Source organism: Podarcis muralis, chromosome 2 (genome assembly GCF_964188315.1).
Source record: "Podarcis muralis chromosome 2, rPodMur119.hap1.1, whole genome shotgun sequence".
Taxonomy (NCBI): Eukaryota; Metazoa; Chordata; class Lepidosauria; order Squamata; family Lacertidae; genus Podarcis; species Podarcis muralis.
In genome coordinates, this window is record NC_135656.1 from 119,061,928 (window position 1) to 119,086,666 (window position 24,739).

General features: G+C 47.6%; 2 protein-coding genes across 4 annotated transcripts; one reads left to right on the forward strand and one right to left on the reverse strand.

Annotated features, from left to right (window-relative positions):
- Window positions 1-1,317: 1,317 nt before the first annotated feature.
- Window positions 1,318-10,078, reverse strand: LOC114591131 (uncharacterized). Its single transcript, XM_077923222.1, has 5 exons — window positions 9,859-10,078; window positions 6,934-7,487; window positions 6,208-6,315; window positions 4,957-5,083; window positions 1,318-3,715 (listed from the first exon to the last, which is right to left on the reverse strand). The coding sequence occupies exons 2-5, from the start codon at window positions 7,381-7,383 to the stop codon at window positions 2,424-2,426; spliced, it is 1,977 nt and encodes a 658-aa protein (XP_077779348.1). The 5' UTR covers window positions 7,384-7,487; window positions 9,859-10,078; the 3' UTR covers window positions 1,318-2,423.
- A 3,101-nt stretch (window positions 10,079-13,179) lies between these two features.
- On the forward strand, window positions 13,180-23,480 carry LOC114592453 (uncharacterized). 3 transcript variants are annotated; one of them, XM_077923202.1, is made up of 6 exons: window positions 13,180-13,305; window positions 16,210-17,225; window positions 17,708-17,819; window positions 18,715-18,849; window positions 19,974-20,669; window positions 22,635-23,480. In XM_077923202.1, exons 2-6 carry the CDS (start codon window positions 16,344-16,346, stop codon window positions 22,925-22,927), a joined length of 2,118 nt encoding a protein of 705 aa, XP_077779328.1. In that variant the 5' UTR covers window positions 13,180-13,305; window positions 16,210-16,343; the 3' UTR covers window positions 22,928-23,480. The 3 variants fall into 3 exon arrangements, with proteins under 3 accessions (XP_077779328.1, XP_077779326.1, XP_077779327.1); XM_077923200.1 differs by lacking the exon at window positions 13,180-13,305 and having other exon boundaries at window positions 16,214-17,225; window positions 18,718-18,849; XM_077923201.1 differs by lacking the exons at window positions 13,180-13,305; window positions 18,715-18,849 and having other exon boundaries at window positions 16,214-17,225.
- The last annotated feature ends 1,259 nt before the right edge of the window (window positions 23,481-24,739 follow it).

Below are 24,739 nucleotides of genomic sequence, written 5' to 3' on the forward strand. Positions count from 1 at the left end.
AACTTGCACCTTAATATCAGCAAGACAAAGGAGATGGACTTTCAGAGGAAGAGAGGAGAACTAGCCCCGCTGTACATCAGGAAGGGCTGTGTGAAGTCCCTTCCTTTAAATTCCTAGGAGTTTATCTCAGTGAAGAGGAGTTTGGATTTGATATCCCGCTTTATCACTACCCTAAGGAGTCTCAAAGCGACTAACATTCTCCTTTCCCTTCCTCCCCCACAACAAACACTCTGTGAGGTGAGTGGGGCTGAGAGACTTCAGAGAAGTGTGACTGGGCCAAGGTCACCCAGCAGCTGCATGTGGAGGAGCGGAGACGCGAACCCGGTTCACCAGATTACGAGTCCACCGCTCTTAACCACTACACCACACTTGGAAAATAAATACAACCCAGGTGGTTAAGAAAGCCCAACAGAGACTCCATCTCTTCAGAGTATTGCAGAAGAACGATGTCAATCAACATTTGATGATCTCCTTCTACTGGTCCACAATAGAAAGTGTCCTTTCATACTGCATCACGGTGTAGTACGCTGGTTTTACATCATCTGATAGGAAGTGCCTACAGAGGGTGATGAATACAGCACAAGATATTATACAGCACAAGATATTATGGGCTGTCCCGTGAATCCGCTGGATGAAATACACACCCTGGCCGGCACTTTCTTGATCTCCTGCCCTCAGTTTCTATCCGTGGGCTGTTAGGCTGCTGAATGAAAAGATAACAACAGGGCAACTGACTTTCGGGTTTGGTGTGTGTGTGTGTGTGTCAGTAAACGAGGGGAATTAAGACTAAGAGATCTGAGTGGGGGGTGCTCGTGTAATCTCACTGTATACAAGTTGTACAAGTGACAATAAAGTATTTCAAAATTAAAAATGTATATATATATATATACACACACACACATTACATTTTCTGCTTTACAATTTAGAGTATTCATTCAAACAACCTTAAAATATCAATGACTTCCCTTCTCTTTCCATGTTTCATTTTACATAGCATAAATCCCTGCGTATTTTATATAAACTAAACCATTCAGTATTCCAATATTGCATCCACCAAAACTTACTTACACTGTTGAATTTATCCTAATGCTGCCAATGTTTTCAAGTGTGCACAATTTCCCCCCAAAATTAAACCCATTATTGGTTGTGCATAGGGTCACCTAGTCGCAGCTCCCTAAAACGCGGGAATCTTTTGCCCAACGTGGGGCTCTCAAACCCACAACCCAGAGATTAAGAGCTTCATGCTCTCCTGACATGAGCTATCCCAACGGACGAATTTAGTCTTCGAACGTCAAAGCATACACACAGCCCCAAAGGTGCAAATTTTCAAAGGTTTATTAAAGGGAAAGCGGGGCGGACGGACAAAAAGATAGGATGAAAAGAAATAAATCACTTCACACTGGATCACTGTTTCCCAAAGTGGGTTATTATCCAGGGCCTTGTGTGTAACCGGGGGGCATTTAATAAAAATAAGGGGGCAGTGGAAGCGTAAAGAAAGAAGAACATTTTGAAGAACTGTACGTTTCATCTGTTGTGTAGCAATGCTTACTGCCAGCAATATGTAGATAGAAATAAAGGTAAAGGGACCCCTGACCATTAGGTCCAGTCGTGGCCAACTCTGGGGTTGTGGCTCTCATCTCACTTTACTGGCCGAGGGAGTCGACGATTGTCCACAGTTTTCTGTGTCATGTGGCCAGCATGACTAAGCCGCTTCTGGCAAACCAGAGCAGCACACGGAAACGCTGTTTACCTTCCCACCAGAGAGGTACCTATTTATCTACCTGCACTTTTGATGTGCTTTCGAACTGCTAGGTTGGCAGCAGGGACTGAGCTCACCCCGTCGCAGGGATTCAAACCGCTGACCTTCTGATCAGCAAGTCCTAGGCTCTGTGGTTTAACCCACAGCGCCACCCGCGTCCCATGTAGATAGAAACACAGATATCTAAAAGAGCAGAAATTTGCCACTGCATCTTTCTGTTTGTTTGCTTAAAGAAGGTAGGTTTCCAGGGGGCACCGAGTAATATATTTTTTTTTCTGGAAAGGGGGCAGTAGGCCAAATAAGTTTGGGAACGTTTGCACCAGACAGACTTTGTGAGAAGTTCCAAAACATGCATGGAATAACCTTGCAGTGCGAGACGGCAGAGGGATGTTGAAAGGGATGACAAATTTCACAGGGGAAGGGTCCTACTTTTAGCCCTGGAACTCTGGGCACAAGGGGAAGGAAATTTGCAAAAGAGGATGGGCTTATGAGTCGCCCTGAATGGCATGACCCTTTGGCACCAAGGCAAAGAGCAGGTCGGAGGAGCAAAAGATGTTTCCTCCAGGCGCCTGGCAAAAAGGACTCTAGGTGGGTATGGCGGGGGTGACTCCATCTTGCGGCTTTTGTTACGTAACTGGACAAAAACCACAGAAGAGATTCCAGATCATTGGCACAGAAAAATTGAGACAGACATTTTTTCTTCTCCAACTTCTTCGCAGCTCATGGAACAATCTGGGTATTGATAGGGTTTCGCCATCTGCAATTGATTTGAGACATGGCCGGGTTTCTGTTCCAAGTAAAGCTCTCTAGACACTTCGACGGTTTCTCCTGTGTGGATGGTCTGATGACAACTTAGGCTTTTCCTCCAAGAAAATCTCTTTCCGCACTCCAGGCATTCGTACGGCTTCTCCCCGGTGTGGATTCTCTGATGACAGCTAAGGCTAGTGTTCCTGGTGAAGCTCTTGCCGCACTCCAAGCATTTATATGGCGTCTCCCCTCTGTGAGTCAGTTGATGCACGGTGAGGTAATTTTTCTGAGTAAAGCTTTTCCCGCACTCCGGGCATTTAAATGGTTTCTGCCCTCTGTGCTTCATCTGATGTAAACTGAGGTTCTTCTTCTCTGTGAAGTTTTTCCCGCACTCCAAACATTGATACGGCTTCGCCCCGGTGTGACTCCTCTGATGCCTGTTGAGGTCTGTTTTCCGAATAAAGCTCTTTCCACACTCCAAACATGTATACGGTTTCTCCCCGGTGTGAATCCGGAGGTGATTTTTAAGGTGGCCTTCATACCAAAAGCCCTGGCCGCACGCCAGGCATTTATACGGCTTCTCCCCAAAATGAACCCTTCTGTGTCTGTTGAGATCTTTGAGCTGGCCAAAGCTCTTTCCGCACTCCAAGCACCTATACGGCTTCTCCTCCCTGTGAGTCAGCTGGTGGATCGTGAGGTAATTTTTCTGAGCAAAGTTTTTCCCGCACTCGGGGCATTTAAACGGTTTCTCCCCTCTGTGATTCATCTGATGTGTGCTGAGGCTCCTCTTCTGGGTGAAGCTTTTCTCGCACTCGAGACATTTATACGGTTTCTCCACTGTGTGGATCCACTGGTGTCTCTTGAGGTCTGTCCTCTGACTGAAGCTCTTTCCGCACTCGGCGCATTTGTACGGCTTCTGCCCTGTGTGGATACGGAGGTGTTTCCGAAGGTAGGAACTTTTGGAAAAGCTCTTGCTGCAGTTGATGCACTCGAAGAGCTTTTCCCCCGCGTCGCTTGCCGGGCAGATGAAACTGTCCTCGCACAAAGAGCACTGGCCGCTTTCTTTCCCGTCCTCCATTTCCTCTCCCACTGCGATTTCAGCGATGTTGCCCCTTTGGGAGGAAGAAGATTTCTCCCTCCTCGCCTCCGGTTTTCCTTCTGGTTTTCTCCCCTGCTGTTCCTTCTCTTTACACCTGGCTCTTTCGTCTCCTGAGAAGAAGAGAGACAACATGTAAAGCCTGAAATTGAAGAAGTACGCTAACTAGGAATTGATTGCTGTTGTGGGAAATAGGGGAAAGGAGAAAAATTTGCTATACAAAGCGGGATTAAGATGGTTGCTTCCCCCCAATCTGAAGCATTTCCCAATATAGCACCCCACTCTGAAATAGAGGATCCCAGATCAGGGTTGGGCAGACCTTGATTAAAGCACAAGGAAGGTGAAATAATAATAATAATAATAATAATAATAATAATAATAATAATAATTTATTTATACCCCACCCATCTGGCTGGGTTTCCCCAGCCACTCTGGGCGGCTCCCAACAGAGTGTTGTAATAATAATAATAATAATAATAATAATAATAATAATAATAATAATATGCTATGTTCCGGGTGCAGAGAACACATTTCCTCCTTTTGCCTCCTTTTTTGAGAGAAATGTAAATGTACTGCTTAGCATTCTAAGGGATAAAACAAACTGGATTCCTCAAGAGGAAGGAAGTTTGGATTTGAGAAGAGATGATGATAATTTATTTATATCCTGCCCATCTGGCTGGGTTTCCCCAGCCATTCTGGGCGCCTCCCAACAAAATATTAAAAACAAAATAAAACATCAAACATTAAAAACTTCCCTAAGCAGTGCTGCCTTCAGATGTCTTCTTCTAATAATAATAATAATAATAATATCTTTATTGTCATTGCCCCCTCTCGGGGACAACGAAAAGTCAGATAGTTGTTTATTTCCTTGACATCTGATGGGACGGCATTCCACAGGGTGGGCGCCACTACCGAGAAGGCCCTCTGAATGCTATGTATTCAAATAAAGGAATACATTAGATAAGCTGCCAGAAAACATGCCTTGAGACAAATAGGGTTGCCATACATCCAGGATTCGTCCATCGGAAACAGCTCCCCTTCAGAAAGTGCCTTAATGTCCCACAACCCGTGTCAAAGGTGTAGACGTTGGCGAATTTCTTTTAAAAATAGCTCAAAAAAATTTTTAATGGACTTCATGGATTTCCACTAGTTATCGTATCATAGCACTTGCAGAAAATAGGCAGAAAATATCTTATTCTCAGATGAGACCACCAGGGGGAAAACACATCTTGATAGTTAGGAAGAAAAGGAACAGCCAACCTTCCCTGCCTTGTAATCTATTAAAAGGAAAAGCTTCACAAGGGTCTTATCATCCCCAAACCAAGGGCAAGTGCAGGGGGGCAAGGGGCCTTACCCAAAAAGGCCATGATGCCACCATTCTCCTCCATGACTTCTTTGTACAAGGCTCTTTGGCTCAGATCCAGCAGCTCCCACTCCTCCTCAGTGAAACGCACAGCCACCTCCTCGAGCGTCACCAGACCCTGAAAGGAAAGAGACCATTTCCCACTCACAGTTAATGCAACAGATTATTATTATTATTATTAATACCCCAGCCACTCTGGGCGGCTCCTAACAGAATATTAAAAATACAATAAAACATCAAACATTAAAAAGTGCCCTAAACAGGGCTGCCTTCAGATGTCTGCTAAAAGTCGGATAGTTGTTTATTTCCTTGACATCTGATGGGAGGGCATTCCACAGGGCAGGCACCACCACCGAGAAGGCCCTCTGCCTGGTTTCCTGTAACCTCACTTCTCACAGGGAGGGAACCGCCAGAAGGCCCTTGGAGCTGGACCTCAGTGTCCGGTCAGAACGATGGGGGTGGAGACGCTCCTTCAGGTATACTGGGCTGAGGCCGTTTAGGGCTTTAAAGGTCAGTACCAACACTTTGAATTGTGCTCGGAAATGCACTGGGAGCCAATGAAGATCTTTCAGGACAGGTGGTATAACAACCCCCCCCCCTTCAAAAAAGAGCCACATTTTAAAAGGCTATAGGATGTCCATCAGGTCAACCAAAGGCCTGGTTAAAAAGGGACATTTTTGCCTGGTTCCTAAAGGTGTATAAGGAAGGTGCCAGGCGAACTTCCCTGGGGAGAGCATTTCACAGACAGTGAGCCACTACAGAGAAGGCATATTGCTGTTGACATTTCCATTCCACCTTAAGGAACAGACATGAGATTGTTACATGTCACATGTCTGTTTACATTCCAGCACAGTATGCTGGGAACTTCCATTGTGTGTGTAGCTTTTGCTGCTCTCTCTGAGACGACGAGAGAGACGACATGTTTCTTTGTCCTGATTTATGATTAATAAATCTGTAGTTATAGTATGCTTCCACAAGCCTCACACCTATTCTGTGTGCTCTGTTCAATCTGCTGATAGTGTGCCCTGGCTCAGAAGCCCGGGTCGCTGATTTATGTCAGAGCAGAGGTGATGGTCTTTGCACCGGGTCGCTGGAAGGAGACGGCCCAACCGGGGCTAGCCAGCTGGCCTCCTGGCCCTCTGCATGTCAACAATTCCTGCATTGCAAGGAGGTTGGACTAGATGACCCGCAGGTCCCCTTCCAACTCTTCTTCCAACTTCCAACCCGCAGGTCTCCTCTTACTTGATCTGTATGCTGAGAAGCAGCTCCAGCACAAAGAGATGATCTTTCCAGCATCAGTGGAGCCTCCTTTGCCTCAGGAACGTCAGCGGCCACTCCTTCAAACAGGCCCTGTAAGGAAAACAGGGATCAAAGACAGAGGGAGAGAGAGGGAGAGAGAGAGAGAAGGATTAGCAAAAAGAAAGGCCCTAGGTCCGGAGTGGGATATCACCTCTGAAGAGGATTTGTAGGGAAAGTGGGCCAACTGGCAGGGTTTCGCAATATTATTGGAAATCTCTGTGTTATCAGGATGAAACTGTCTCTCACCAGATTCTGGGAGTAAAGAGAGAAATGGATGAGAAAAAGGATATACATGGAATACGTGCTAGGAGATGCCCTAATGTAACATGTCACTCGATAAAACTTCTTCAGACACTAAATACCTGGGTAAACATAGATGATAGATGATAGATAGATAGATAGATAGATAGATAGATAGATAGATAGATAGATAGATGATAGATAGATAGAGATATATAGGATTTTTAAACATTTATATTCTAAATACCTAAACAATAGAAGAAAAGGGATAATGGATGACCAGCACATTGGCTGTAATATAGCAGTTACAGTTTAACAAGTAATTTATTTTTGCCGCAGCCTCTAATATCCAAAACAATAAAAATGTTTTTGTTTATTTTATGAAAATACAGCCATCAGCACAATACTATTAAGATGAAACTCTCTCACCTGCTGCTCTGCCTGCTTCTTCTCCTCTGCCCAACTCAGGAGGAAACCTTCTGCCAGGGCCACCGCCTGGGAACTGGTCTCCGCTCCACATTGCCTGACCCAGCTCTCCATCTCCGGGGGGAGGACAGCCAGGAACTGCTCCAGGATCACCAGGTCCAGCATCTGAGCTTTCGTGTATCGCTCCGGCTTCAGCCACTGACAACAGAGATGGTGGAGCCGGCTGCAAACCTTTCTGGGTTCCTCGGCCTCCTGGTAGCGAAAGTGCCTGAAACGCTGGCGCCGAGCATCCGAGCTGAGTGGGTCCTCCTCGCCCAGGACCTTTTGCCAGGTGTTTTCCCAGCATTCTTTGCTGCCTGTGGCTTGAATGGCATGGTAGCCTCTCCCTGCCACTGGGCCAGCCAATTCTGCCTCTTCCACCTTCACCGAATGATCTGATGGAGCCTCCGACATGGCTGAAAAACGTGTCCCTTTCCCTCCTCAGTCAGATGCCGTCTTAAGGAAAAAGCTGGCCAAAGAAGCAAGGACCCGGAGACCTTCACAGCTGAGAAAGATACCTAGGAATAAGAACATTTTGAAAATATTTCATTTTATCGATTGCAGGGAGATAAATAAGATAAATAAAAAGTAAAGGGGAAATTAAAAAGGATACCTTAAAAAAACATTTTAAAAGGCCAAGGAGAACAGCAATAACAACATACAGTGGTACTCGGGTTACAGACGCTTCAGGTTATAGACACTTCAGGTTACACACTCCACTAACCCAGAAATAGTACCTCGGGTTAAGAACTTTGCTTCAGGATGAGAACAGAAATCGCGCTAACCCAGAAATAGTACCTCGGGTTAAGAACTTTGCTTCAGGATGAGAACAGAAATCGCGCTAACCCAGAAATAGTACCTCGGGTTAAGAACTTTGCTTCAGGATGAGAACAGAAATCGTGCAGCGGCAGTGGGAGGCCTCATTAGCTAAAGTGGTACCTCAGGTTAAGAACAGTTTCAGGTTAAGGACAGACCTCCAGAACGAATTAAGTTCTTAACCTGAGGTACCACTATAAACCATATACATTACAAAACTATATACAGTCATACCTCATGTTACGTCCGCTTCATGTTACGTTCTTTCAGGTTATGTCCCAAGGCGACCCGGAAGTACCGGAAAGGGTTACTTCCGGGTTTCGCCGCTCACGCATGCGCAGACACGCAAAATGACATCACGTGCATGCGCAGAAGCGGCGAATCGCACATGAGCAGATGCCCCACTGTGCACTCTTTTCATGTTGCGAACGGGCCTCCGGAACGGATCCCGTTCGCAACCAGAGGTACCACTGTGTTTCTCCTGGAGTGGCACGGGCAACCCAGCCAGATGAGTAGGGTATAAGAAATATATGGTGGTGATGACGAATGCCTGCTTGTCTTTTCTCCCCAGTCCCTCATAGAGGTGCAAGGGACCCAAGGGTCATAGAATCATAGAATCATAGAGTTGGAATAGACCACAAGGGCCATCGAGTCCAACCCCCTGCCAAGCAGGAAACACCATCAGAGCACTCCTGACATATGGTTGTCAAGCCTCTGCTTAAAGACCTCCAAAGACGGAGACTCCACCACACTAGTCATCTAGTCCAACCCCCTGCAATGCAGGAATCTCAGCCAAAGCATCCCTGACAGTTGGCCATTCAACCTCTGCTTAAAAACCTCCAAGGAAGGAAAGTCCATCACCTCCCGAAGGAGGCCGTTCCACTGTCAAACAGCTCTGACTGTCAGAATGTTTACTCGGAATCTTTTAGCTTGTAACTTGAAGCCATGGGTTCGAGTCCTACCCTCTAGAACAGGAGAAAACAAGCTTGCTCCATCTTCCATGTGACAGCCCTTGAGATCTTTGGTGATGGCTCTCCTTTCTCCTCCCAGTCTCTTCTTTTCCAGGCTACCCATCTCCCTCCGAGGGTTTCCAGACCCTTGATCATCCCGGTCGCCCTCCTCTTCCCCCACCTTCCGGCTTGTCAGTATCCATTTTGTCCAGCCCTACTGGGCTTCTCCCCACTTGGGGGCTTTCTTCCCACCCACCCCTTCCGTTTCCCCACCTGCATTTCCCAGGCTCCCAGTCCCTACTGCAAATCTGGTGGTGGTGGTATTATTATTATTATTATTATTATTATTATTATTATTATTATTCAGGGAAGTTTTTAATGTGTGACATTTTAATGTATTTTTTAATCTTTGTTGGAAGCCGCCCAGAGTGGCTGGGGAGACCCAGCCAGATGGGTGGGGTACAAATAATAAATTATTACTATTATTATTGCTTTTTCCTGGGGGGGGGGGGGAAACGCAGGGGTACGCATACCCCTCAACACATAGTTGTCAACTTTTCCCTTTTCTTGCAAGGAATCCTATTCGGAATGAGGGAATTTCCCTTAAAAATAAGGAAACGTTGACAGCTATGTGTTTAGGGGTATGTGTACCCCTGCGTCCACCACCACCCCGGAAAAAGCAATAATCATAATAATAATCTGAAGAAGTATCTGAAGAAGTGTGCATGCACACGAAAGCTCATACCAAGAACTAACTTAGTTGGTCTTTAAGGTGCTACTGGAAGGAATATTTTTTTGTTTTTTCATAATAATAATGACAGCTATGCCTAAACATTTTGTGAATTTCTGTACTTTTGTCCATTTACTGTCTTTATTTGAGCTATAAAATGGTGGTTTTCTTGAGTCAAAATGAGAGTACCCCCTAAACATTATTTTTTAGAAAAAAACATTATTCTTGTTATTATTATTATTATTCAGATTTACACACCACCCTTCATCCAAAGAACACGGGGCAATTCTGCAACATGAAAACACAAACATGCATAACAGAACAATCATAATAATAAATAGCAATGACACCCCCAGGCCACCCTTCACCAAATGCAAGAGGAGAGAGACTCACCAGATTTCCCTGCTACCCCGATTGAAATAAACACCCGGCTCCTTATGCGGGATCAGGGCGCAGCCTCGCCGCAAAGCACCCTCTGCTCTCCATGGGATCGCCTCTCCAGCTTCCCAGATCTGCAAGGCAGGATGGGGAGGGGCTTTGGCTAGGGAGGCTTTTGCCCTCCCCCCTCCAGCTCCCCAGATTTCGGTCCTCTCTAGGAACCGGCCTCCAGTTAACCCTCTGAGGACCGGGGAGCAAGATCGCTGCCTCCTGCAATCCTATGGCTGCCTGCGCGCTGCAGAGCTGCGATCCCGCGCCTGGAAAGCTTGCAAATCGCAGAGAGCTTTGAAAAGATCCGCTGGATCATTTTTTTCCTGCTTGTTGCAGCAAGTTGTAACGCGCCGGACTAGCGAGCTGCATGGTTTTTAATTGGATTTTTATTTTTTACGCACGCACACAGGAGACTAGGAATAAATGGACAATTGATGGGATAGCTCGGTTGGTAAAGCATGAGACTCTTCCCCAAAAAAATTATTTTCAAGTTTATACATTTCACCAATTTCACAATCATCTTAACATTTCGAAACTTGACTTCCTCCCCCCCCCCTCTTTCCGCGGTTGCTTAAATTTATTCATAATATCTTCTGCATATCCAAATCAACTTAATTTGCTCATTTATTCATCCACTTTAAATATATACTCTCACGAAACTGCAGGTCATTACAATAATCGTGCCAATGTTTACAATTTGTCTGTAAATATTCAATGAACCATTTCCATTCTTTTATAAAAATGTTTGTTATCTTGATTTCTTATTCTTCCAGTAAGTTTTGCCATTTCTGCATATTCCGTAAGTTTTGGATCCATTCTTCCTTTGCCGGGACTCTGCTACTTTCCATTTGGGGGTAAGGAACATTCTTGCCGCTGTAGTAGCATACATGAATAACTTTCTATACAGTTTACGTAGTTCTATCCCTATAATTCCCAAAAGAATTGCTGCATAGTTTTTAATTGGAAAAAAATAATTTAACACACACACACACACACGAGACTAGGAATAAATGGGCAATTGATAGAATAACTCAGTTGGTAAAGCATGAGACTTCGTCTCAGGGTCTTCGAGTCTCATGTTAGGCAAACGATTCCTGCATTGCAGGGGTCCCTTTCCAATTCTATGATACATTATTTGGGCTCAGTCGGTAGAGCATGAGGCTTTGTCGTGAGTCTGAGCCCCATGTTGGCCAAAAAGATCCCTGTGTTGGACTTGATGACACCAGGGATCCCTTCCCGCTCCAAGATTCTACATGATTCTTGAAATATACTTCGAGTCAAGAGTGGATTTCATGCTCTTTATTCAGCTCATAGTGGTGAGGAGGAATGGAAGTTTCCCCAAAGTATCTGCTTTATATACATCATTTACACAATGGGCTGCATGTGATTGGCTAATTCCTGAATTCTCCTGTAGGCCAATCAGGTTGTGGATTCACTTCCATCTGGAGCTGGATTGGGTGGCTCCTGCAGACCAACCATACTGCTGCATTGTTCTAGCACCAATCAGACTGCTGCATTCTGAATCCTATTGTTCTAGGACCAATCAGACTACTGCATTTTGGATCCTATTGTTCTAGGACCAATCAGACTACTGCATTTTGGATCCTATTGTTCTAGGACCAATCAGACTGCTGCATTTTGGATCCTATTGTTCTAGGACCAATCAGACTACTGCATTTTGGATCCTATTCAACTCAGTACATAACAATTCTATGCTTCCAAAACAAAAAGAGGTTGCAAAGAGCTCCGAAAGGACCTCTTCAAACTGGGTGAATGGGTGGTAAAATATGTGCATGTGTGTATGCCTATTACACTGATCCTGGTCCGACTGCACTGGCTGCCAGTTAGTTTCCAGTCCCAATTGAAAGTGCTGGTTTTGACCTACAAAGCCTTAAAACAGCCCAGGACCGCAATACCTCAAGGACAGTCTCTCCCAGTACGATCCAGATTCTGTGCTCATCACCTGAAGCCCTGCTTCGTGTGAAGTCGGGAGGGTAGCAACGGGGCCTTTTCTGCAGTGGCTCCCCATTTGAGTAATGCTCTCCCCAGGGAGGCTCATCTGGCGCCTTCATAATATATCTTTAGGCACCAGGCGGAAATGTTCCACTTCTCCCTGGCTAAGTAAACAATCTATGGCCTTTTAAATGTGTTTGCGGGAGGGAGGATGATTGGTTTGTTTTTATTTTATTATGTATTTTGTGTTCTCATTTTTGTATTTTTTATATATGTATTTTATTTATGCTTTTCTGGTTTATACATTTAACTAATTTTACAATCCTTTTAATATTTCAAACCTTGACTTCCTTCCCCCACTTTCTGCAATTCCTTAAAAAAGTTTGTTGTCTTGATTTCTTATTCTTCCGATAAGTTTCGCAATTTCTGCATATTCCATACATTTTTGTATCCGTTCCTCCTTTGCTGGGATTGTGTGTGGGTTTTTTTGTTTTGGTTTTTTTAGGTTGCGAACCTCCCTGTCATCTTCAGATGAAGGGCAGTATACAAATTTAATAAAAACTGATAAATGATAATAATATGTGTGTGTGTTATGTATTGAGTTGAATAGGATCCAAACTGCAGTAGTCTGATTGGTCCTAGAACAATAGGATTCAGAATGCCGCAGTCTGATTGGTCCTAGAACAATGCAGCAGTATGATTGGTTGGCAGGAACCACCCAATCATGCTCCAGATATAAGTGACTCCACAACCTGATTGGCTTACAGTAGAATTCCAGAATTAGCCAATCATGTGCGGCCCATTGTGGAAATAATGTATATAAAGCAGATACTTTGAGGGGACTTTCATTCATTCCTCCTCACCACTGTGAGCTGAATAAAGAGCATGAAATCACTTTGCGACTCTGAGCATATTTCAGTGTGTTTAATCTCTCTCTCCCAAAACAAAAAACACACATGACATGAAGAAAATGGACAGAGGATTTCCCCCCCTCTCTCATAATTCCTATGGCTAAGGCAGTCCCTCGGGTAAACTGGTCCCAAGCTATTAAGGGACTTTGCAAGATGTTTCTGTCTTTGCAGCCAAATACAGAGCTGGGTGACAGACGTGGGTGCAGGAGATCAGGAGGCACCCTTTGCGCAATTGCGCACGCAGCTTGCAACAGCGCGTTTTATTCTTGTTCTTATTCTTGCTCAAGGAGTTAAAGGCAAAGAGTCGGTGCTTGCTAGAAAGAACCCATTTGTTTTATTTATTTTTCAAAGTGAGCACCGGATGTCAGCTGCATGCAAGCCGCTTCCTCTGCTGGCCCCGCCCGGAGATGCGATTTCCAAATGTTGCTTCTTGGCAGGCGCCGGAGGAGCAGGAAGAGTTGGCTGGGCTTGCAGGAGGGGGAAGGCTCGAAGGGCCACCGTTGCCTGCGGGGCGCCTGGGCCACGGAAGGGGAGGAAAAGGCACAAGGTGACTCAGAGGGAAAGGAAAATGGATTTGCACCTTCGTCCCCCTGAGTTTTAAGGCTGGACGGGAATTGGCTCTAGGCAGCTACTCTGGTTAACAAGGCGCCCTGGACCTGCAAGACCTCAGAAAATGTGCATTTCAGTGGCTTCAGTAGCTTGCAGTTGAGCTCAGTTACAGCTATTCCTGCATTCATAGAATCATAGTATTGCAGAGTTGGAAAGGGACCCCCGGGGGTCATCTAGTCCAACCCCCGGCAACGCAGGAAACTCAGCTAAACATCCAGAACAGATGGCCACCCAACCCCCTGGATTGCAGGCGGTTGGACTATGATTCTGAAGGAGGGCTGAGTGGTTGTGGGGCTGGCTGGGAGGGAGGGAGAGAGTTTGAGTTGCTGCCAACTTGGAGGGCTTAAAGGTAAAGGGACCCCTGACCATTAGGTCCAGTCATGACCGACTCTGGGGTTGCGGCGCTCATCTCGTTTTATTGGCCGAGGGAGCTGGCGTACAGCTTCCGGGTCATGTGGCCAGCATGACTAAGCCGCTTCTGGCAAACCAGAGCTGTGCACGGAAACGCTGTTTACCTTCCCGCCGGAGCGGTACCTATTTATCTACTTGCACTTTGACGTGCTTTTGAACTGCTAGGTTGGCAGGAGCAGGGACCAAGCAACGGGAGCTCACCCCGTTGGTGGGATTTGAACCGCCGACCTTCTGATTGGCAAGCCCTAGGCTCTGTGGTTTAACCCACAGCGCCACCCGTGTCTCCTTGGAGGGTTTAGAAAGTGGGTTAGCACAATTCATGGAGAGCTCTGCCAGGATGGCTGTGTCTTGCACCTGCAGTCAATGCTTCTGAACACCTGGAAACCGCAGGAAGGGAGAGGGCTCTTGTGCTCAGATCCTGCTTGCATCTGGTCAGCCACTGTGAGAACAGGATGCTGGAGTCGATGGGCCCCTGGTCTGATCCAGATTCAGGGCCCTTCTTACGTTTCCAGAAGGGGCAGCAAGGCAGAAAGGATGGGTGGGGACTCTGAATGCTGGCAATCCCAACTGGGGAGAATATAATACTTTCCTGTTATTTCTGCTGCTTTGAATGCGTCGCTTGCATTTGGCTTCCTTCTGTCATGTTTTTGGATTGCTTTACCTGATCATAGAATCGCAGAGTTGGAAGGGACCCAGAAGGTCCTCTAGCCCAACCCTCTGAAGTGCATGCGGGGCTCGAACCCACAATCCGGAGATGAAGAGTCTCATACTCTACCAACGATCCCGACTGATATTTTGAGATTCCCCCCCTTAAGAATATAAAGCGGTGTAAAAATGAAATTACAATGATAAAGCGCTTTTGTTCTCAGGTTCTGCTTGTGAGTTTCAGCAGAAAGTTCACCTGTTCACCTGGCAAAAATGTTCCTCTTCAACCAGGCCTTTGGCTGATTCATATTCTATAGCCTATGAAATGCGTTTGTGAGAAGGGAGGGAGTTTTTGTTTTGAATTACAGTACTTACTTGTGTTTTAAACCTCGTATTTTTATCCTGTGAACAGCCCTGCCAGCCTGTGAGGAAGGGTGGTATTTAAATCTAACAGATAAATACCGTAAATAAAAAGTTAAAAGTTGCTCAGGAAGTTGGACTGATCTTGTACAGTGGTACCTCAGGTTACAGACGCTTCAGGTTACAGATGCTTCAGGTTACAGACTCTGCTAACCTAGAAATATTACCTCAGGTTAAGAACTTTGCTTCAGGATGAGAACAGAAATCGTGCTCCAGCGGCGCAGCAGCAGCAGCAGGCCCCATTAGCTAAAGTGGTAGCTCAGGTTAAGAACAGTTTCAGCTTAAGAACGGACCTCCAGAACGAATTAAGTTCTTAACCTGAGGTACCACTGTAGTGCTCTTCTTCTGTTCTTGTCAGGGTACAAAGCACAATTCCTCAAAACAGCCCATGTAAGGAATGAGCATGCTCAGTGGCTGCAGAATGCTGAGCGGCTCTGGGGGTGGAATCCCAGGTGGAAGCATTTCATGGAGCAACACTTTGCTGCAGTCCTGCTTGGTCTCATATTTCTGTTCCCAGTTCTCTTTCCCCTCTCTGCTCCCTTCCCTCTTCTCTTCGGCGATCACTCATAACCAAGTAAGATTGTCTTCCATAAACACAGTTTTAACAGTGAGTCTGTAAGTGACTGTGGAGGCCAGTTCAGGGTCCACACATCCTTCCACAGTGGGGACATAGGTTTCTGCGAGGGAGTTGATCATGGTGAGGGTTTGCCAAGCGTGCCTTCCTCTTAGCGCGTTTCTTCCTTTTGTCCTGAGTTCGAGCGTCATCAAAGTCCATGACACCTTTCGTAAAGGCTGTTCTCCAACTGGAGCGCTCGCAGGCCAGTGTTTCTCACTTGTCACTGTTTCTACAACATTTTTTTAAGATTTGCCTTGAGAGAGTCTTTAAACCTCTTTTGAAGACCACCAGCATTACGCTTTCTATTTGTAAGTTCGGAATAAAGTACAGTGGTACCTCGGATTACATATGCTTCAGGTTACAGACGCTTCAGGTTACAGACTCCACTAACCGAGAAATAGTACCTCGGGTTAAGAACTTTCCTTCAGGATGAGAACAGAAATGGCAGCGCGGCGGCAGTGGGAGGCCCCATTAGCTAAAGTGGTGCTTCAGGTTAAGAACGGACCTCCAGAACAAATTAAGTTCTTAACCCGAGGTACCACTGTAGTTGCTTTGGGAGACAATAATCCGCACAACATGACCAGTCCAACGAAGTTGATGTTGAAGAATCATTGCTTCGACACGGGTGATCTTTGCTTCTTCCAGTACACGGGCATTAATTCGCCTGTCTTCCCAAGTATTGTGCAAAAAAATTTCGAGGAGTTGGAGATGGCGTTTTTAACTCTCTCTCCCCTCTCTGCTCCCCTCCAGGAACAACCCTGCCCCACCACTGGCGGATCTCCTTGCTTCCCTCTCGTCGCCCATTGAATCCCCGAAGATCTGCACTCTGGAGAAAGGGCTTGTGGGATAGGCTGGGGTTTCCAAGAGAGACCTGCAGGACCAAAATGTCTCTCTTTGCTGTGAACGCATTGGGAGGACGTGTCTCTAAACCGTGGAAGGACATGGCAGGGTTGGAGCTGAAGGGCGCGGAGGTTGGCATCTGGGTCCCAGCTGCTGCCGAGCCAAAAGAGCACTTGGGAATAAAAACAGAAGACCCAGATCCATCGGAGGTGACAGACCAATTGGGAGATGGGCAGGATGGGGGGCCCCACGTCGTTCAGGCTGGGAGTATCGGGGAATTCCTGCAGGGGTCCACAGAACCGCCTGTCGCACTGAACTCAAAGGAGGACTTGTTGCAGTGCTGGGAGGCCCAGTGGCAGGAGTTCCTGAGGAAACTGGAGCCCCCTAGCCCGGAACGGGGGACCCCCCAGTCACCAGGGGAGCCCAGCGTCTGGGACGACGCTAAGTCCTTCCTGGGCTCCTTCGAGCAAGTGGCCGAAGCCTGCCGCTGGCCGCGTGAGGAGTGGGTGGCCCGTCTCCTGCCAGCCCTCGGCGGCGATGCGCAGCAGACTTTCGTCAAGCTGGAGTCTCGCGACTGGAAGAACTACCAGAAGGTGAAGGCTGCCATCTTGCGGGCCGCAGCCCTGAGGACGGAGAAGCAGAGGCAGAGCTTCCGGCGCTTCTGCTACCAGGAGGCCGGCGGCCCCCGAGAGGCTTACAGCCGGCTCCAGGAGCGCTGCCGGCAGTGGCTGAAGGCTGAGAAGACGACCAAGGAGCAAATTCTGGAGCTGCTGGTCCTGGAGCAGTTCCTGGCCATCCTGCCGCCTGAAGTCCAGGGCTGGGTGAAGGAGCGGGGCCCCGAGACCTGCGCCCAGGCCGTGATCCTGGCCGAGTTTTTCCTCCAGAGAAAGGAACAGTTGGAGTGGGGGCCACGCCGAATGAGGGAGGTTGGTTTGTGCCTCATAAGAGCAGGGCATTGTGGCGATCACACAGGGTCCTCGGACGTTTCACCGTCTATTGATCCCTGTGCCACCACTTTATTTCTCGCTGCCACCACCCAGGCCCTACCTGGTACAGTCCAGTCAGGGTTAAGTTGGAACATAAACTTCTGTTTATTTATTGCAGTTTAAGGAAGGGACGCGGGTGGCGCTGTGGCTTTAACCTGGAGTACCCAGGTATAAGTGGACTACAAAGCCCATCATCCACTGTTTAGCCCAGAGGTCAAGGACAATGGGATTTGTAGTCCAACCACATCTGACAGAAGAACAGTGTGCTGGGTGACCCTTTGTTATTTTAAACAAGAGAAGCTGGGGATTGAACCTGTGGCATTCAGCATGCCCAGCGGGTGTTCTGCCACCGATCTCAAGGGCTCTTCTAATCTCATCCCCTTCCTGCTCAAGCCTGAAGGGCCTCTTTGCTGTCATTTCAGCCATTTGTGGACCCGTCTGTCAGTTCCCCAGTGGCAGACGCTAGGCCGGGGCAGCTGTGCCGCGAAATCAAGCGAGAGGAGGAGGAGGATGCTGTCAATGTGACCTCACATGGTAAGCAATGGTCTTCATTTCTGGGATGCTTCAGATCTCCTGGAGAGCCCTCAGTGGTTCGTTTCTTTATTTGTCAACTCCGCACGACTTCCCCTCCTCTCCCGGTGTGACAGAGAAGGGGAAACTGGGTTCTTGCAGCTTTTTCCTGTTTTGCAAGGCTTGTTGAGTTACCGTATTTTTCGCTCTATAGGACGCACCGGACCACAAATATTATTCCCCCCTCAGCTCCAAAGAGCAGCGGACAGGCTGCATGCAACCTCTCCACTTGTCCCAGAGCTTCTTGGGGCTGCGGGGGAAGCCCGGGTCCCCCCCCCCCAGCCCCAAAGAGCAAAGAAGCCAAGACAGTGAGCGGGATCCATCCTGCTGGCTGTCTTGGCTTCTGACATAGCCGTGCAACCTCTCCAGCCGGGAGCTAAACCTCTCCAGCGAGGCTAAAGAAGCGTGGCTAAAGAAGCCAAGGCAGTGAGCTCGATCCATCCCGCTCGCTGCCTTGGCTTCCTCTTTAGCCTTGCGCAGCCTCTCTAGCCGGGGGAGGCGACGCAAGGCTATGGCAATTCCCCCACCTCCCACAAAAGCCCACAGGAGCCACGCACCCTTTAAGGAGTGTGCGGCTCCTGTGGGCTTTTCTACGAGGAGGAAGAAGGAACTGACTGGCCCCGTCAGTCCCTTCTCCCTCCTGGCGAAAAGCCCGCAAGAGCCGCGCAAAGCTTGTGTGCGGCTCTTGGGGGCTTTTCCTGCCTGCCTCCCCCCTGCATTCGCTCCATAAGACGCACAGACTTTCCCCCTTAGGTTTTAAGAGGGGAAAAGTGCAACCTATGGAGTGAAAAATATGGTGTCACCTTCGGAAGACGTCTGGTGCACCTGGCACTATTCTCCGTCTTTCTCCTTTTTCAAGCAGGTAGAAGGCAGAGGAGACTAAGCTTGGAGGGCAGAGAGACCCCAGAGCAGTCGGCGGCTGTGGGGCAATATGAGGCCTCGAGGTGGAGGGAAGGGGATGACATCTCCCAGCCTCACTACAGTCGTCATGGAGGTGAGACTTGGACAAGGCCTGACTTCCAGCAGGAACCTGACGGAGGGGAGATGCTGGAGGAATCTGTGCCTCAGGGAAGAAGCTGGCTGAGAGAGAGCCAGGAGAGAGGTCAGGAGACATTTTCAAGTCCATCAGTGAGCAGGAGGTTCCCAGTTTGATCCCAGGCATTGCCAACTATTTCTTATACAGTGGTACAGGTAAAGGGACTCCTGACCATTAGGTCCAGTCGTGGCCGACTCTGGGGTTGCGATGCTCATCTCACTTTACTGGCCAAGGCAGCCGGCGTACAGCTTCCGGTTCATGTGGCCAGCATGACTAAGCCGCTTCTGGCAAACCAGAGCAGCCCACGGAAACGCCGTTTACCTTCCCGCCAGAGCGGTACCTATTTATCTACTTGCACTTTGACGTGCTTTCGAACTGCTAGGTTGGCAGGAGCAGGGACCGAGCAACGGGAGCTCACCCCTTGGTGCTGGATCTCAGTGTCCGGGCTGAACGATGGGGATGGAGACGCTCCTTCAGGTTTACTGGACCGAGGCCATTTAGGAATTTAAAGGTCAGCACCAACACTTTGAATTGTGCTCGGAAACGTACTGGGAGCCAATGCAGATCTCTCAGGACTGGTGTTATGTGGTCCCAGCGGCCACTCCCAGTCACCAGTCTAGCTGCCGCATTCTGGATTAATGGCAGTTTCCAGGTCACCTTCAAAGGTAGCCCCACATAGAGCGCATTGCAGTAGTCCAAGCGGGAGATATTTATTTACGATTATTACTTTGTAAAAATAAAATGTAAAAAATGTAAATAAATGTATAAAATATAGGAGAAGAAGAAGATAGACACTGGTTGTCCATCTACTACTGGGGAAAAAAATACATGTGGGGAATATTGTGCCCCTTTTCCTGATTATATTGTGTCCTGTTTTCTAATATCCCCTGCCACACTGTGTTATACGGCTCCACCATTGCATTAACAAGGATATGGACAGCCCGGGTGGGTGGGAAGCTTTAAGCATGCTGAGAAGGCATGGAATGGAGTATCCCCAAGAGGGGTTCTCCACATACAGCGTCTGTCTACTAGCCATCCAGGTTCACCCAATCAGGCATCTCTTCCCTTCTTCCTCTCAACAGGTTACGGAGCAGAAAACGAGTGTGAGAGGAGGAGCCAACTGTGGGAAGGCCCTGCACTAGCGGAACATTCCGGAAAGGGGGTGCAAGATCCGGCTTCCGAGAGTGAGGACCAGGAGGTCGATGAGCAGTTGCTCCGACGGAAGAGGCGGAGGAGGAACCGTTGGGTGGGCCAGGTGAGCACGGACAAACCTCCGCGCCAGCAGAGCACGGAGGCGGTCAACGGAAACCTTTCCGCCATGCACCTCAGGCCAGCCTTTTGCTTGCTGGACGTCATGGAAGGGGACCTTCCCGAACCAGGGACCCCAAAGAAGCGGCGGCGGAAGCCCAACTGGAACATGGAGGAGAAGACGCTGCTGTACAAGCTGGTGGTGGCGAACAAGGAGGCGGCGCTGGGCCTCGTCCCTGGGAGCAGGGCGGCTGCGCGGCAGGCAGCGTTCTTTGCGGCCGCGGGCAAGAGGGTGTCTGCGCTGGGCTACTACGAGAGGTCAGGCCTCGCCACCCGCAAGAGGTGGAACGACACGTATGGGAACCTCCGGAAGAGGGTCAGGGCCTACCGGCGGCAGGGCCTGCCGTTCGACAAAGCGGTGGAGAAAGCTGTGAGGCCCGAAGAGGCGGTCATCCGCCCGCTGCTCTACCGGAAGCGGGTCAAGGCCGCCAGATCGGGTGTCGCGAACCGTGAATGTCTGCCACACAGTGGTGAGTTGGAAGAGGGTGCTGTTGTGCTTTTAACTTTTTAGTATTTTTATTGTCTGGCTTTATGTTTTAGTCGCTGCAACTATATCTATATATGATATATTAAATTAAATTTTATATTCACATAGCAGTATAATATATAAAAGCTCCTGGACTTCACTCCTCCCCTTTGTGGGTTTTATTGTTAATCCTTTCCATCTGCATCTTTTATAATACAGCTTTGTTCTCAAATTTAATCCATTCCAGGAGTCCATCTGACTCCCGGAACTGTTCAGAAACAAAGGCGCAGCTTTCGATTGGCTGCAGGAGCTTCCTGCACTCAATCAGAAGCCGTGTAAGCCACATCAGATGTTTGGCTTCCGAAAATTGTTCAAAAACCAAAACACAGTGTTATCTCCCCCTCCTGCTGCAACCAGCTCCCATCCTCCCTGTTCTCCCAGAACCAGAAGAGGCATGAAAAGGGCAGAGGAGGGGTTGGCTGTCCGCAGGTGCAGTCTCAGATTGCTTGGGAGAACCCCTGGAGAAGAGGAGACACAGCCAGCTGTGGGGAGGCAGGGACCAGCTTCATGAGAGCGACACCTGAGTTGCTGTGCTCTGTAGGCCTGACACTCCTGTGGGGATCCTGTTTTGCTAATAAAGAGTTGTTGTTCTTTAATTTTATTTGTACTTTTCAGATATATACATTTCACTGATTTTACATTCATGTTGACATTTTACAACTTGACTTCCTTCCCCCCCCCTTTCTGCGGTTCCTTAAATTTACTTTTAATATCTTCTGCATATCCAAATTAACTTAACTTACTCATTTATTTATCTTCTTTAAATATATAGCTGCAGGTTATTATAGTAATCCTGCCAGTGTTTTTATCTCTTTACAATTTATCTGTACATAGTCAACAAACCATTTCCATTCTTTTATAAAAAGTTTATCGTGATTTCTTATTCTTCCGGTAAATTTCGCCATTTCTGCATATTCCATAAGTTTTTGTATCCATTCTTCCTTTGCTGGGACTTCTTTCCATTTTTCGGCAAGTAACATTCTTGCCGCTGTAGTCACATACATGAATAACTTTCTATACAATTTAGAAGAAGAAGAAGAGGAGTTTGGATTTGATATCCCGCCTTTCACTCCCTTTAAGGAGTCTCAAAGCGGCTAACATTCTCCTTTCCCTTCCTCCCCCACAACAAACACTCTGTGAGGTGAGTGGGGCTGAGACTTCAGAGAAGTGTGACTGGCCCAAGGTCACCCAGCAGCTGCATGTGGAGGAGCGGGGAAGCGAACCCGGTTCCCCAGATTACGAGTCCACCGCTCTTAACCACTACACCACACAGGCTCTCCCTATCCCTATAATTGAAGCTACCAACATGAGTTTGACCAAACTGTGGGAGGCAGTGGAAGACAGGAGTGCCTGGCATGCTCTGGTCCATGGGGTCACAAAGAGTCGGACACGACTAAACAACAACAACAATCCCTATAATTCCCAAAAGAAAAGTTTCTGGGCTTTTTTACAAACTTATTTTAAACATCCTTTTCATTTCATTGTACAGTGGTACCTCGGGTTAAGAACTTAATTCATTCTAGAGGTCCGTTCTTAACCTGAAACTGTTCTTAACCTGAAGCACCACTTTAGCTAATGGGGCCTCCCGCTGCTGCCGCACAATTTCTGTTCTCATCCTGAAGTAAAGTTCTTAACCCAAGGTACTATTTCTGGGTTAGCAGAGTCTGTAACCTGAAGCGTCTGTAACCCGAGGTACCACTGTATATCATTCCCCAATAAGCCTTAACCTAGTAACAAGACCACCACATATGATAAAAAGAACCTTGCTAATAAAGAGTTAAGTCTCGCTTGCTGGGTGTGATTTACTGCAGGTTGGCTCCTGCAAAGACTTTGCGCATCTTTACAATCTGAGGCAGGGTGTGTGTGTAGCTTGGCCCCCACCTAACCAGGCCCTCCTCTTTCGTTCCAGCCCTGCCAGAGGACCCCACAGACTCGGAGGACGACTCCACGCCCCCCACCTCAGACGGAGAATACTCGCCAGCTACAAAGGGGCCGCTGGGGGCTTCGCCAGGAGCCGGCCTTCGTCTTAGAGGCAGTTTGCCGGCACAGCCGCATTCTCCAGCCGCCCAGGAGGAAGTAGCAGTGGCGTGGAAAGATGAACGCTCAGCAGGCGTCCAGCAGGTGTCTGAAGTGTCCGGCAACAGCTGCCGTTGGGAAGACCGGGGCCGGATAGGGACCTTCAGCAGTCGGCTGACCCTGTGACAAATTTTGGGTGCTCCTAGCTTGCTGTTCTCCAAGGAAATCTCGGTTGGATGTTTTCGGTGCAATCCTGCCACCAAGTTAACTGTCCGCAGCAGAGGCTAGGGACCTTTACCCCAGCAAACGGTGCTGCAGCATTGCACCTTTTCACCAGCACTTCTGCGGCTGGTGGGATCATTCCTGCATTGCAGGGGGTCAGACTAGATGGCCCTTGGGGTCCCTTCCAAATCCACACTTCTAGGGTTATTATTCCCAGGGACTGTGAATGCAACAACCGTGATTTCTCCCTCCTCATTTTTTCTTCATAAGTTTAATTTTTATTTACTTTTCTTCCTGTTTCCTTATTTGCTACATGTCACTGAACTGTGGTTTCGATCAAATAAAAAGAACTTTTTTAAAAAAAACAAAAAACCTACATAAATCACTGCCACCTTAAATATCCATTGTAATTTGAGAAAATGTGCATGGAGCGAACTATGCAACACCCAACAGGAATTGGGGAAGGAAATGAATCGGTTTTAAATCTCTCGGGTAAGAATAAATATAATTTAACCAAGTTTGTTTGTTTTTTAACAGGCTTCTGTTTGTTTTGTGTTCAATGAAATGTTCCTATTTTGTCAAGTTTAGATTTTTCAGGGGTTGTAATCCTGTGGAATAGATTCTTCACACACTTTATCTACTTGGCTGTAACAGATCCTTTTCTATACTTCTTAAATCTTTATATATATATATATATATATATATATATATATATATATGCTTTCGTAGATTTTCACGGGTACAGGAATGCAGGTTTTGGTGTCCTCGGGTATCTTCCCGTGTAAAAGTTGGGGTGTCTAGGCGACGTTTCGACGAGGTCTCACTCGTCATCTTCAGGCTGGTGCTTTCGGCTACACAGATCTGGCTGGCACAGGCCACAAAACCACAGCTCGCCCCTATACACGAAGCCAAGCCAGAGCACAACTAAATGTAGTACACCCATCTCCTCAGAAAAACTCTTCACAAAGTTCAAGAGGTCAAGACACAAAGGCTTTAGCAACTAATCCACACCTAATGACCCACCTAAGTGGTACTCAGGATATCACTCAAGAAATCACTCAAGATATCCCTCAAGCAATTAAGGAACAAAAGAAGAAAAGGCACACTAGCCTGGGAACTTCCTCTCTGCCCAGAACCTCCTCAACAGTATTTATAGGAACTCAAACACTGAGATCCTGCTCTGTTCCAGTAACAAGAAGCCGAAAGCACCAGCCTGAAGATGACGAGTGAGACCTCGTCGAAACGTCGCCTAGACACCCCAACTTTTACACGGGAAGATACCCGAGGACACCAAAACCTGCATATATATATATATATATATATGCTTTCGTAGATTTTCACGGGTATAGGTATGCAGGTTTTGGTGTCCTCGGGTGTCTTCCCGTGTAAAAGTTGGGGTGTCTAGGCGACGTTTCGACGAGGTCTCACTCGTCATCTTCAGGCTGGTGCTTTCGGCTTCTTGTTACTGGAACAGAGCAGGATCTCAGTGTTTGAGTTCCTATAAATACTGTTGAGGGGTGTGGTGTATAGCCTCCAATGTTCTGGGCCGAGAGGAAGTTCCCAGGCTAGTGTGCCTTTTCTTCTTTTGTTCCTTAGTTGCTTGAGGGATATCTTGAGTGATTTCTTGAGTGATATCCTGAGTACCACTTAGGTGGGTCATTAGGTGTGGATTAGTTGCTAAAGCCTTTGTGTCTTGACCTCTTGAACTTTGTGAAGAGTTTTTCTGAGAAGATGGCTGTAGTTGTGCTCTGGCTTGGCTTCGTGTATAGGGGCGAG